Source organism: Lepidochelys kempii, chromosome 1, assembly GCF_965140265.1.
Source record: "Lepidochelys kempii isolate rLepKem1 chromosome 1, rLepKem1.hap2, whole genome shotgun sequence".
In the NCBI taxonomy this organism is placed as follows: domain Eukaryota; kingdom Metazoa; phylum Chordata; order Testudines; family Cheloniidae; genus Lepidochelys; species Lepidochelys kempii.
This window is the reverse complement of record NC_133256.1, coordinates 72,316,697-72,330,565: the sequence shown is the minus strand read 5'-3', so window position 1 is coordinate 72,330,565 and position 13,869 is coordinate 72,316,697. Positions and strand designations below refer to the sequence as shown.

The following is a 13,869-nucleotide window of genomic DNA, read 5'->3' as shown; positions in this document are numbered from 1 at the left end:
GTTGTCACTGAAATATTTTGCAAAAAGAAAAGGAGTACTGTGGCACCTTAAAGACTAACCAATTTATTTGAGCATAAGCTTTCGTGAGCTACAGCTCACTTCATCGGATGCATACTGTGGAAATAAATAAATAACCAAATAAATTGGTTAGTCTCTAAGGTGCCACAAGTACTCCTTTTCTTTTTGCGAATACAGACTAACATGGCTGTTACTCTGAAACCTGAAATATTTTGATTAAAGAAGAATGTAAGGTCTCTGTTGTGAGCTCTGGGGTTATCAGCTGTCCTTTAAGATGATCACCAAGTGGCATATGCTTCTGTGCTAACAGAACTATAAGCAGATGGGCTGACAATTGGTTTTCGTTGGAAGCAATTTTTATAAATATGTTTATGGGCAGTAATCAGTTGAGGCAGAAACCGAGTGTAAGGCTTCGGAAGCCATATTACAGACACTATGTAACAGTACCAACTAGATTTTAGAAAATGACATTGAAAATCTGATTTGGTACCCACTAAAGTCAATGGAAAAATTCCCACTGATTTCATCTTAGAGGATGAATGGTCCTAAACACAATAGTACTCATTAAATGTTCAGTAGTGTTACAAAATGGATTTTTTAAAAACAAATATTCTGTCAAGACCACTTGTCACTAGTATCCCTAGGGAGAGGATTTTCAAGTAAATATGGCTCAAGTTACTTATTTTCAAAACAAAACTTTAATAAATGCAAACAAAAATGAAATAACCTAGTAAATTTCTTCCATCCTATGAAGTCCATGATCCCGGCCAGAATCTTTCTAGTAACACTGCAGCTTCCAGATGGCCTGATTTCTCTATGTAAATCCCGTTAAAGTCAAAGGGAGTTTTTCATGTCTTGAGTGTGGAAAATCAAGATGTACAGCTCCAGATCGTCTTATACTGTTGAGTGATATTACATTATAGTTCGACTTAATAGTAATGCCCACTTTTACTTCCTTGCTGTATTTCTGCTGGTCATGGCATGTAATAGGCAAAGCAGGAGGGGGGCATTTCTTTTTTTTTTCTATTTTTTCCCTTAAAGATACAAATAGGTTTAGTATTAAGCCTAAATGTAATCACCCATATGTGCATTTGCTACTTTAGATTTGTGAACACTGATAGCAGTGAGGGACTGCTACCTTGTCTCAGTGAAGTAAATTATTGAACCCCAGAATGGTAGCATAAAATCTATGGAAGTTTTACAGTAATTTTTGTGAAATGTCAAATTATACCTGAAGAAAGATAGACAGCTGTAACTCATAAGCACTGAAGACACAGATGAATTGCAAGGTCAAGGTTCATTCTGGAATACAGCAACTGAATTAATGATTGATTTTTTTGTTGTGTTTCTTTTATCTCCATCTGAAGAAAAAGTGAAAGTAGGTTCACAAGATTGTGAGTGCACACAGAAGGGATAGCTCATTAGAAGAAAAAGATGACATGAGCTAGGCAAGAATATTTTCTGTTTGGGGGAAAATTGAAAATTGTGCTTAAAAAAAGGAATTTATGATCAATTTTCATTTTTTTGACATAAAATGAAGACTCGGGTATCACAGATGTAGAAGAATTTTTCAACAGATGTATGAAATTAATGTCTCTTTATGATGTAAAGCTTAGAAGAATAACTTGAGGTGAATTAGTGATATCAGGATATGAAAAGGAGTAAAATTGCCACTTTTAGGTCTGTTCACTCGATTACAGATATAAAAGTGGCAATTCTTCAACAAAAAAACTTCAAAAACAGACTCCAACAAGAGACTGCTGAATTGGAATTAATTTGCAAACTGTATACAATTAATTTAGGCTTGAATAGAGACTGGAAGTGGATGTGTCATTACACAAAGTAAAACTATTTCCCCATGTTTATCCGCCCCCCACTGTTCCTCACAAGTTCTTGTCAACTGCTGGAAATGGCCCACCTTGATTATAACTACAAAAGGTACCCCCCGCCCACTCTCCTGCTGGTAATAGCTCACCTTACCAGATCACTCTTGTGACAGTGTGAATGGTAACATCCATTGTTTCATGTTCTCCGTGTATATAAATCTCCCCGCTGTATTTTACACTGTATGCATCCGATGAAGTGAGCTGTAGCTCACGAAAGCTTATGCTCAAATAAATTAGTTAGTATCTAAGGTGCCACAAGTACTCCTTTTCTTTTTGTGATGAGAAATGTGGCTCAAAACCACTGTTCTATTCACCTGATTCACAGATTGGCCAAGGAACAACCTGGCTGCTGGTGTAACTTACACTATCCCGAGCATTACACTGGGGACTGCTTTGCCACTTGGGATGTGAAAGAGCACATGAGGCGCTTGTCTGTGATCGTTGCCTGTACTGTTGTATTCTATATATAAATGGAAGTTTTCAGATTCTGCTCTAGGAGTGTAAAATTAGGACTAAATGTGTGTTTTTGTGGTTTTTTTAAACAATACAAATGAATATATTCTAGCCATCTAGAAGAATGATTTAGCTCTAGTACAAAGGGATATAAACAGGATTAATAGGTAGAATTTTTTTTAAATGGTACTTTACGTTGCATATCAGTGAATGTCTCCATAGTGATGTTTTACTAGATTGTGTAAGAAATCCCAAAGGGAAGGACTGAAAGCACAATTACTTCAGACATCTAAAACTAAAGTAGACAATATACTGGAAAATGTGCTGAAGAAATAGTCTGCCAATTGGGAAGGCGTAGATCAGTGGTAGGCACCCTGCAGCCTGTGGGCTGCACGCAGTCCATCAGGGTAATCCGCTGGTGGGCTGCGAGACCGTTTGTTTACATTGACTGCTCACAGGCACGGCCACCCGCAGCTCCCAGTGGCTGCCATTAGCCATTCCCGGACAATGGGAGCTGTGGGAAGCAGCGGCCAGCATGTCCCTGCAGCCCACGCTGCTTCCTGCAGCTCCCATTGGCCGAGAACAGCAAACAGTGGCCACTGGGGGCTGTGGGCGCCGTGCCTGTGGACAGTCAATGTAAACCAACGGTCTTGCGGCCCGCCAGTGGATTACCCTTACTGGTCACGTGTGGCCACCATTGGCATAGATGGTCCTAGCGTGTTTATAATCCAGGGACTAGGGAGAGTGGTTACATTTATTGTGTTAACTCCCTTTAGTGTACTTAGAAAAGAACAAGACTTAAATACAAAGAATGATTAACAGACTGAGCAGAAATGGAATGAAATATAAATCCTAAAGCCTATCTCAGCAGTTTCACAATGCTGCCACTTCATTGACTTCACTAGAGTCACACCCAGGGTTTAAATTCTAACAGTATTTCCTGGATCCCCCCATATACTCCCAACAAGCTATAAAAACTCTGAGGGAGAGAGGGAGGGACTATTTACCGATGTTGTGCTCTGGACAGCTCCAGCTGAATTTAAACCCTGGTCACTCCTGATTGACACTTCAGCAACTAAGATCAGAATCTAGGCCTAAGAGTTGTGCCCACCTTTTCAAATTGTCTCATTAATATGCTAGCCACCTGTCATAAATATAAAGGGAAGGGTAAACCCCTTTGAAATCCCTCCTGGCCAGGGGAAAGCTCCTCTCACCTGTAAAGGGTTAAGAAGCTAAAGGTAACCTCGCTGGCACCTGACCAAAATGACCAATGAGGAGACAAGATACTTTCAAAAGCTGGGAGGAGGGAGAGAAACAAAGGGTCTGTGTCTGTCTGTATGCTGCTCTTGCCAGGGACAGAACAGGAATGGAGTCTTAGAACTTTTAGTAAGTAATCTAGCTAGGTATGTGTTAGATTATGATTTCTTTAAATGGCTGAGAAAAGAATTGTGCTGAATAGAATAACTATTTCTGTCTGTGTATCTTTTTTGTAACTTAAGGTTTTGCCTAGAGGGGTTCTCTATGTTTTTGAATCTAATTACCCTGTAAGATATCTACCATCCTGATTTTACAGGGGGATTTCTTTATTTCTATTTACTTCTATTTTTTTATTAAAAGTCTTCTTGTAAAAAACTGAATGCTTTTTCATTGTTCTCAGATCCAAGGGTTTGGGTCTGTGGTCACCTATGCAAATTGGTGAGGCTTTTTATCCAACATTTCCCAGGAAAGGGGGGGTGCAAGTGTTGGGAGGATTGTTCATTGTTCTCAGATCCAAGGGTTTGGGTCTGTAGTCACCTAGGCAAATTGGTGAGGCTTTTTACCAAACCTTGTCCAGGAAGTGGGGTGCAAGGTTTTGGGAAGTATTTTGGGGGGAAGGACGCGTCCAAACAGCTCTTCCCCAGTAACCAGTATTAGTTTGGTGGTGGTAGCGGCCAGTCCAAGGATAACGGGGGTAATATTTTGTACCTTGGGGAAGTTTTGACCTAAGCTGGTAAAGATAATCTTAGGAGGTTTTTCATGCAGGTCCCCACCTCTGTACCCTAGAGTTCAGAGTGGGGGAGGAACCTTGACACCACCAATGGATGTGTTCTGAGTCTCTCTGGATATTTTGGTGGCTAAAAACATGAGTTCGGTTATCATCAGCTTACTATAAAGTAAATATTGTCTTTGACAAGTAAACAACCACACTTTGCTTGCACTTTAGTACAATAGCTCCTTGGCACGCTGGCCATGATGATAGTATAGTATAGTATAATATATGTGGATTCATATATCCACATTTACGCCTGTAATCTGTATGTGATACACCTTTGCCGGCCATACACCTTTGCCCCTAGATGTTCAGATCAAGGAACTGTTACTGTGAATGCATCTGCTGATATCTGTTGCCACAGCTGGTGCAGCGGAAGAGGTGGCCTCTTGATCAATATGCTTTTAAAGATTAAAATAAACAACTTGAAGTACACTTGAAAGCAAACAGAAGGCCAGTGCAATTTAATCTCCATTGTCCCCTCCACAAATTTTGTACCACATGAAGACTCTGAGTGGTCTGTAAATGTAGTCTCACATAAAGGGTATTACATTAATCCAGTCTGGGGATGACACAGCACCAGACACAAATTTACTTGGAATTACGGCACATTTTGTGTGTGGGGAAAAAACAGCTTGATTTTCAAATTTAAGGGTCTGCTTTTTATATATTTTGAGATCCTAACATTTGCAAAGTGACAGACATCTGTAAATCATCATTGAGTTATAATGTATATAAAAAAAATCAAGGTTTCAATATAATTGATTTGATTTAAAAAAAGAGAACTCAATAGATTACTACAATTATTGTAGACAGAAAAGTAACTTATATATTGTTCATCTCTTTCACAACTCTTGTCATACTTGAAAATAGGAGGGAAAGAGAATAAATGTGGAACCAGTGAATGAATCTGTCTGTCTGCCTACAGTGTGTAAGTATTTACATATATAATGCATAAACAATACATATATAAAAAGAAGTATAGAAGGACTCACACCAAGTTTCTTGGTGTTTATGGGCATCACATTGGAATTTGTATAAGACACAAGAGCCCAAATATAGCCATATTCATACTCCAGACTACATAGAAAACTTCACCAAAGTTATTGATAGGGAAGGTCTGTCTCAGAAGGTTTAGTTACATATTTTTTTAGTATTTATGAATTGCATAAAACCTCAGTTCATGACAGCACTTAAGCATGGGCTTAATTCCTGTGAAGTCAGTGAGACTTAATCACATGCTTAAGTGTTTTCATAAATCATGACCCAAATTTGGAAGCCATTGAGGAAATCCTGTAATTGTATTCTTCCCAGTCCCCAGAAGCATTCTATATGTTTTAAGCTCTTTCTGTGTTAAAATTTCACTTAATTCCACCACAAGGATAATGAATGCTGTGTTTGAGATTAAGGTGGGGTTTTTTTGTTTGTCTTTTTTAATTGCCAAGTGCATTTTAAATGCTCATACCTAAATTTAAGTGTGTTAAATGGATGCCATGGATATTGTTTTGTGAAATATTACTATAATTGTGCACATAAATCCAATATTAACTTATCAAAATTGTTAGTTTCACTCCTATCTACATATGTCTGTCAATATATGTGACTTTCAGGGCAGTTGTGGTAATCATTTTGGGTGTAGTTTTTTTTGCAGATAAGAGACTAAATTATAAGTTATTTGTGATCCAGGTGTTTAGCTGTGCATCCTTTTGAACCTAGTTGCACTCTCTTAAGTGGAAGTCATTATCATCCACACATACTCCCTTTTTTCCTGTGTTTGTTGGTGGAATTTGTTTTGTAAAATAAATAAATCCAAACAGTTAAAAACCAACATATGATGAACTGATATATCATTTTTATCTGTTGAAGATATAGAAATGTACAGCTTCCGTTAAACTAAAAACAAACATCCCCCTGCTCAAAAACTGTTTTCAGCTGTTATGTTTTCAGATTGCTCCCTAACAGAACATGTTTTGATTGCATGAGACGGGAACTTTACAGAAGGGAAGGGGATGGGGCCTCCCAGTAGTGGTATAAATCAGTCATCTTCAGGCAACTTTGGCTATCTCCTCTCCCCCTAGACCATATATAGTGTTTCTAGCTTCCTAATTGCAAATATATATTGTAGTCCCCTTTATGGGTCGTTAATACTGGTTTGAGGTCCATTGACATTTCCATTTTGGATTGTTTCCAGGAGAATGTATCATAGAGTAGTGGTGGGCAACCTGCAGCCCCTGGGCCGCATGGAACCCATCAGGGTAATCTGTTTGTGGGTCACGAGACATTTGACTGACTTTGACAGTTCACAGGCACCAATGGGAGCTGTGGGAAGCGGCGGACAGCACCTCCCTGCACCCCTTTTCCGGCAGGCGCCGCTTCCCACAGCTCCCATTGGCTGGGAATAGGGAACTGCGGCCACTGCGAGCTGCGGGGGGCAGTGCCTGCAGACAGTAAATGTCAGCCAAATGTCTCGTGGGCTCGGGTTACCCACCACTGCCGTAGAGTGTAGCTATCCCACCCCCAAAATAAAAACCTCTACACCTTTTCAGCCACCTATGTCCTCCCAATGTGCAGAGAGCTGCCGGCGTGTCGTATATTTGGAGAGGGGAAGTTTTGTGTTGAAGGAGATATTGAAAATGTAACTCAGTATGGTTTGTGTTTAAAATGAAGTTTTCGAGAGCATCTGTCTATAAAACATTCCAAATTTATACTTTACTGATCTACTGGATGGCTTTAAGGGGGGATTATTAGTTGTCCATTTCCTGCTCTGTAAACAGTACAAACCCATATTTTGAAGGATTTGAAATTTTACAGAAGTTATATTTCATTAACACACACACGCGCGCACACACACAAGAAGGGCAATTGCCATGTCTGATTTAGTTACATCCAAACCACTTGACTAAATTGTAGGAGTCTGTGCCCGTAACAACAAATTCAAAATAGACTTCCCGTAAGACAAGGGGTATAGAAACCAGGAACATTTCTACACCAGAGTAATATAGCTGGAACCTAAGAGTAATGCACAGAGTCTACAAGTTGAAATAAATGAGTCCCGGGGAAGAAAAATTATGCTTAGCTCTGTGTGTTGGAGAAAGCAATATTTTATTATAAATTGTTATTTCAGTATTGCCTAAGGTCCCACCCGAGATCAGATTCTCCCAGTTATAGGTAGTCCGTGCCCTAAAGACCATGCAACTGTATCAGACAAAAGGTGGATGACAGGAAGTATTATCCTTATTTTAGTTTCTTGTCTAATTTTTGAGGTTGGATTTTTAATAATAAATATTGGTAAGTATTCACAAAACTGTAAGGTGTCTATTAAATTAATGTTGTGATTTTTATGAGGATAGTAGATTTTGGTGTGTTTATATTAGTGTATAGTGTATCTAAACTTTCATTTACCCTTTGCATGAGAACTATATCATTTCATTAAGGTAATTAGGTATCTACCATTGCCATATGCTGTTTTCTTTTAAAGGTGTTGGCATTCTCAGTATTGAATTGTGACTGGGTTTGAATAAGGAGTTAGAACAGACCTTTAACTTGGTGCCTTATCATAAAGCACACTGTACCTATCAATTGTGGTTTCCTCCCTGCCAGATGCAAAGGAATGCTGCTTAGGGTAGAAAACAAGACTGAGGATTTTTGAGGAAAGCTGGTATTTTGAAGCTGGCACACATTAGCTCAAGTAATGATTGAAAATTGGCAGAGCTGTGCTGTAGGGAAATCTGCTCCAGCGTGTCTATTCCTGCAGGATTGTCTTTTCTATTGGTTCAGCAGACAGAGAAGGGAATGAAAACAAACATTAACAACAACCAATATTTAGAGGCATAATCTTATCTCCCTTTATCCAGAACTTTTCAGTGAATTAAAATAATAAATCCTATGAAGAAATATGGTGATTGTTACATTCGTGAATAATGTATTCAGAAGAAGGCTGTCTGACCAGTCTTGTCCTCACAAAAATTATAGAAAAGAGCTATTCAGTCACACCATATGCATTTTACTAAAATACCAGATCTTCTAAACTTGTTTTATGTTCCTGCATCTATAAAAGTGAAGATTGCAGAAATATTCACCATCACCCCTATGCTCCATTTGAGAAGTTGATGAGCTATAAAACATCATTTTACTTTGGCTGCCCTACACAGTTCTTTCTTAGCTGGATATTTACTTCTAATCTTTTGGCATTATCACTTGCTTTAGGCTGTGTTTTAAATCCCAAGAACTTTCTCTGAAATAAGATACTCAGGAGTAAAGGAATTCCTTATTTTCTCTACTTATTTATGAGACTTTTTCAGCATGTGTAACTAAATGATATGTGGGGGACAGAGAAATGCTGAATGCATCATTGATCCATGTATTTATTTAATATTTCCAGTTTAGCTCTTTCCATTTGTTGAATTGAAAAGGCATTTTCTTGGTTCTGCTTATGGTGCATCAAAACAAGGGCTCATGATACTTCTCTGACTTTCACTGTTCTCATCAAATTTCTTGTAATATGTTTGAATAATGGGGCCAAGATTTTCAAAAGTGACTAGAGGGGTGTGTGTGTATCTCCCAAAGAGCAGGGGGAGGAGGAGTGGGAGAGGGAGAGGGGGTGTGGGTGTGGTGTATCCATATATAGTACTGTATACCCTTCCTCCCTCCCCCACCCCGGTCTGGTAGCATACACTGTGTATATATAATAAACTTGGAGGTAAGTGCTGAAGGCACTCTGAGCACTCAGCTGTACAGACTCCAACCGTCCAGTGAGTTCCAACTTTTTACATTCTGTGTGGCAGAGAATTACTTTACTAGGTCTGCCAGAAACTGAAATAGGCACAGTTCCTTTAAATTGCAACACAAAAGATCAAATCAACAGTTTTCAAACCAGATCCTTAGAACAAGTCTCTGAAAGATAAGAGTCTCAGAACCCCTCCATAATATCCTGGCTGGATGCTGCTGCCCTATGTCTTCCTCCTATAACTGGTGTGGCCTGGCAACAACAGGATGTGTCTCTGTTTGGCTCTTCGATGTTCCATTTCCAGCTGTGGGCTGTTTGCTGCCTAGTCTTGCCTCCATAGCTTACTGCCTGTGGCCCACACATATCCTCTGACTTTGTCTTGAGCCTGGCTTCAGACTGTATTTTCTTTTCCTGTACACTGGGTATTATAGATCTCTCTACTGGCTGGATGAAGAACTGGGGGACAATGCAGAGTCCAACATTTAACCATTAAGTTCATTAGAATATGATATCCTAAAAATAATTTATAGGTGTTGCTGAAAAAGAATTTTAAGGCTTAAAATTTCCTCCCTTCTGTCTTAAAACACCAGCAGCAAACTATAGTAAGTAGAGCAATCCAAACTTAAAAGAAAAAAACTTCCCCAGACCCATATGCTGATTTAAGGAAAGTTTGTTGTTTGACATGTTTTTATTAAAATTCATACTTTGGCATTCTCCCAAGCTGATGAGTTCTTTCCCCATAGATATGAGAAACAGTAAAACCCATAGAACTGTATTCAAAGGAGAAGTATATATTGCCAGGGTAACTAGCTGAACATGGAAGATTTCAAACCTAGATGATGAAACTTTGTCAAGGAATGAAGAAGTTATGTAGGGAAAAATGAGAATCTGCCTTAGTGTATTGTTTCACCTACATTTTATACTCAATAACCAGGATCTACTCCAAAACTGCAAAAACTTTAATGACATATATTTTTCAATTAATAATGACTTGATTCTCAAGAATCATACCCCGACTAAATCAAATTGACTAATACCACAAAATTTGGTGTGACAACCATTTGTCAATATAAGCATACAGATTCATAAAATTGAATATAATTTACGTAAGTAGAAGAGTTAACTGCCACAATATAGGAAGACAAAAGAGGAAAGGGGGGAATCTCCTCATAAATCAGGCTGCTAATAAATGCTTTTAATGTTTGATTAAGGGTCAGGCCAGATGGCTACAGGAAAGTGATAGAAGGCAGATATATTAGTCCCAGGTTAAGTAGGTCCCTTTTCCCTAGGTAGGGTAGCAGGGAAGGTTCCAGACCAATCAGGAACTTTCTGGAAACAATTAAGGTAGACAGGCTGATTAGAACACCTGCAGCCATTCAAGAAGCTGCTAGAATCAATTAAGACAGGCAGGCTAATCAAGGCATCTCAGTTTAAAAAGGAGCTCACTTCAGTGTGTGAGGAGCTGGGAGCAAGAGTCACAAGAAGCTGAGAGTGAGAAGGCATACTACTGGAAGACTGAGAAGTACAAGCATTATCAGACATCAGGAGGAAGGTTCTGTGGTGAGAATAAAGGTGTTGGGAGGAGGCCATGGGGAAGTAGCCCAGGGAGTTGCAGCTGTTACAGGAGCCACTGTAGACAGCTGCAATCCACAGGGCCCTGGGTGGGAACCCGGAGGAGAGGGTGGGCTCGGGTTCCCTCCGTCCCTCCAACTCCCTACTTGATACCGGAGGAGTTGACCTGGACTGTGGGTTCCACTAGAGGGGAAGGTCTCTGGCCTGTTCCTCGATTCACTAAGTGGATCAGCAGAGACTGCGGGGATTGTTCTTCTTCCTTTTCCCCATGCTGGCCAGTGATGAGACTAACTGAGTGAATGGCAGATTTGAGCCACGAAAGTGGCCAAACTGAGGGCTGCTGTGGACCTCTGAGCAAGCATATCCGCTAATAAGCGCAGGACCCACCAAAGCAGAGGAGGAACTTTGTCACACTGGGTGCATTGTGATGTCACATGGGGTGGGTTCAGAAAGTAGATTCACTTTCCTTTGCTCCATGATTGTCTTCACCTTGGGTGAAATCCTGGTTCTTTTACCATCAATAGCAAAACTATCATTGACTTATTTGGGGGCAGAATTTCACCCCTTTTCATTATCAGTGACATTAACCAACACTGTGACCAAATGGGAGAGATTAAAAGAGAGCTAGACAATTTTTCGCAAGGGTGGGTCAAAAGAACATATTTATTAAGCAAAACAAAAATTGCTAGTATACATATGGGGAAAAAGGTCTCAACTTTGAAAAAGGAGAAGAAGACATGGACTTCTCTCTGGATGAAATTGAGAACTTCACTTATTGCCATGGTATTCGAACCTTGATAGGTATGAGAGAGGAAGGAACAGAACCTGCCATGGCACTCTAAAATAGGACCCATTGTAGGATCTTGACAGCCAAAGGACCCAGAAGTAGGTTTCGAAAGGTGTTCAGAGTGCTGGGTAAAGTACCCTCCTATTTCAGTTACATGTCACAGATTTTGAAGCAGACAATCATGCAGTCATTTTTAATGGAATGCAAAGTAGAAATTTCTCTGGTAAGAAACAACTTCACAATACAGCCATATTTCTATTGCTTTCCTGTGCAGGAAACTCCTACACAACTGGCATGCACATTTTAAAAAATATGGTTTGTGGAGCACTGTAGAGCAGAGACATTGTCTCCACACATTACTCAAACATATAATATGCTGTTACACCTAGTATGCTGTTGACACTATGGGCCTGATCAACCTCTCAGCAAGGCCAGTGGAAATTCTCCAATTAACTTTTCTAGGACTTGGAGTGGGTCTTAAATAAATGATGACCAGTGCTGATAAAGCATTAATCTGATAAAGAACATAAAGCCCTCAGCATATCTGAGCATGCTTTCAAGATTATATCATCCATATCGTACTGAGATCCCTAGACACTTGAATATGAATTTGAGTATTGGAAGCAATATCTTTAATAAGTCATAACATATACACTTCAATAAACTCGGTATCAACAGAGAAAACAATGGCAAGTTGAATAATTGTGAAATTGGCACAATAATACAGTTTGACCATGCTCTGATAATAGTGGAATTTAATTTCAAAATCTCCACCAAAAATGACCCTCAAATTAGTTTACAAACAAGAACAATTGAAGTATACAGTGGTAGTGGATGAGGTATGTTCAATATTAAATGATTGCTTAAAAACAAATGATGTATCTGAAGCTAAGACATCCATACTATGGGACACAGCCAAAACTTTATTAAGGGGCAAACTAATCTCTGTCTCAGCTTGATGTAAAAGATTGCACCTGGCATGTATGGATGAACAAAACTAATGACTAAAACCTCTAGAATTACAACATAAAAAGTCCCCTAAGATCTAGTCTAACAAAAATTCAGAAGATAATAGGGGAAATCAAAGTACGAAAAGTTTACAAAACACAGCAGTTGATTGGCCGTACTGGATTTTTTTATGAAAAAGAAACAAGTCATTGGCACAGACATTTTTTAAAAATAAAGAAAAGGCAGTAAGAACTTAAACTATGTTAGGTGACGCTGTTTCAGACACACTGAAATTTAAACACCAGTTTTAAAGCAAAATCTTGAATTGATAATTGTGTATCTTCAACTCATTCTAGCTTTGAAAATTTAAGAGACTGTTTTTTGTGTCTCACTCTTGACAAATCCAGCCAATAGGAAACATTCTACTGCAGAGGAAAAATTATCTCTTTTCATGCAAAAATTACACAGTGGACAACGTTTTTAAGGATAATAGAATGTGGTGATAAGCATGTATTAACAGAGGTGGACATAGAAATGGCAGGCACAGATGTGTGGAACACATTCAGTTGTGTCTTTTAAATCAGAAACATTGTCTCTTAAAAGTAATGAAATCTGGTTCAACAACAGAGGATATTATTGTGAATATGCCTCTTGTTTTCCCCTTAAAAATCAACATTTCAACTAAAATTATATTTTCAGTTTCAAAGGATAGACAACTTCAAGCTAATGTCTGAAAAATATTTTTTAAAAAAAAGTCTGTCTTTTTTTCCATCAAAATTTAAAATTTCAATGCAAGATTTAGTCCAAATTTAGAAAAATTTGACTAGGTCTAATCATAATCATTCTCAAACAAACCTACCTATATCCCTCACTGCTGAAATAAACACACAATATTGTTGCCTGCTATTGTTCGATGATGATTCCCTGTTTACAGTTAATTTTGACACCTGTCAGTTTTTAATACATTTTAATACATTAAGGTATGCAATGTTAATTTTATATCATTTTAGTTTTTTCTTCAAAATGTCATGCATTGTCAAATCAAATGCCTTGCAGAAGTCTAAGTATATTATTGCAACATTATTACTTTTATCAACCAAACTTGTCATCTCATGGGGGAAAAAAGAAGAAAGATATCGAGTAATTTTGATAGGGTCCATATTCTATAAACCATGTTTGATTTTCATTAATTACTTTACTACTTTATTAATCAGGTCACATAAAAAGCTGCTCTATTAATTTGCCTGGGATCAATGTCTGGCTATAATTATCCAGGTCATCCCATTTACCCTTTTTTAAAATAAATTGGCATAAAATTATCTGTCTTCAAGTCTTTTGGAACTTTCCCAGTGCTCCAAAACTTATTAAACATCAACATTAATGGTCCACTAATCTCCTGAACACCTCTTGTATTCTAGAATTTCAAGTTACCTGGACCAGCTGATTTTAA

At 38.5% G+C, this 13,869-nt stretch overlaps 1 protein-coding gene across 17 annotated transcripts in view; it reads left to right on the top strand.

Annotated features, from left to right (window-relative positions):
* PCDH9 (protocadherin 9) overlaps positions 1–13,869 on the top strand; it is an 894,725-nt gene that overhangs the window by 384,778 nt on the left and 496,078 nt on the right. For 3 of the 17 annotated variants that reach the window (XM_073346327.1, XM_073346282.1, XM_073346288.1), the window contains one exon: positions 5,260–5,317. The exons of the other annotated variants lie outside the window; for them this stretch is intronic. In XM_073346327.1, coding sequence (XP_073202428.1) covers positions 5,260–5,317 — 58 coding nt within the window. The remainder of the gene's footprint in view (positions 1–5,259; positions 5,318–13,869) is intronic. 17 annotated transcript variants of the gene reach the window in all.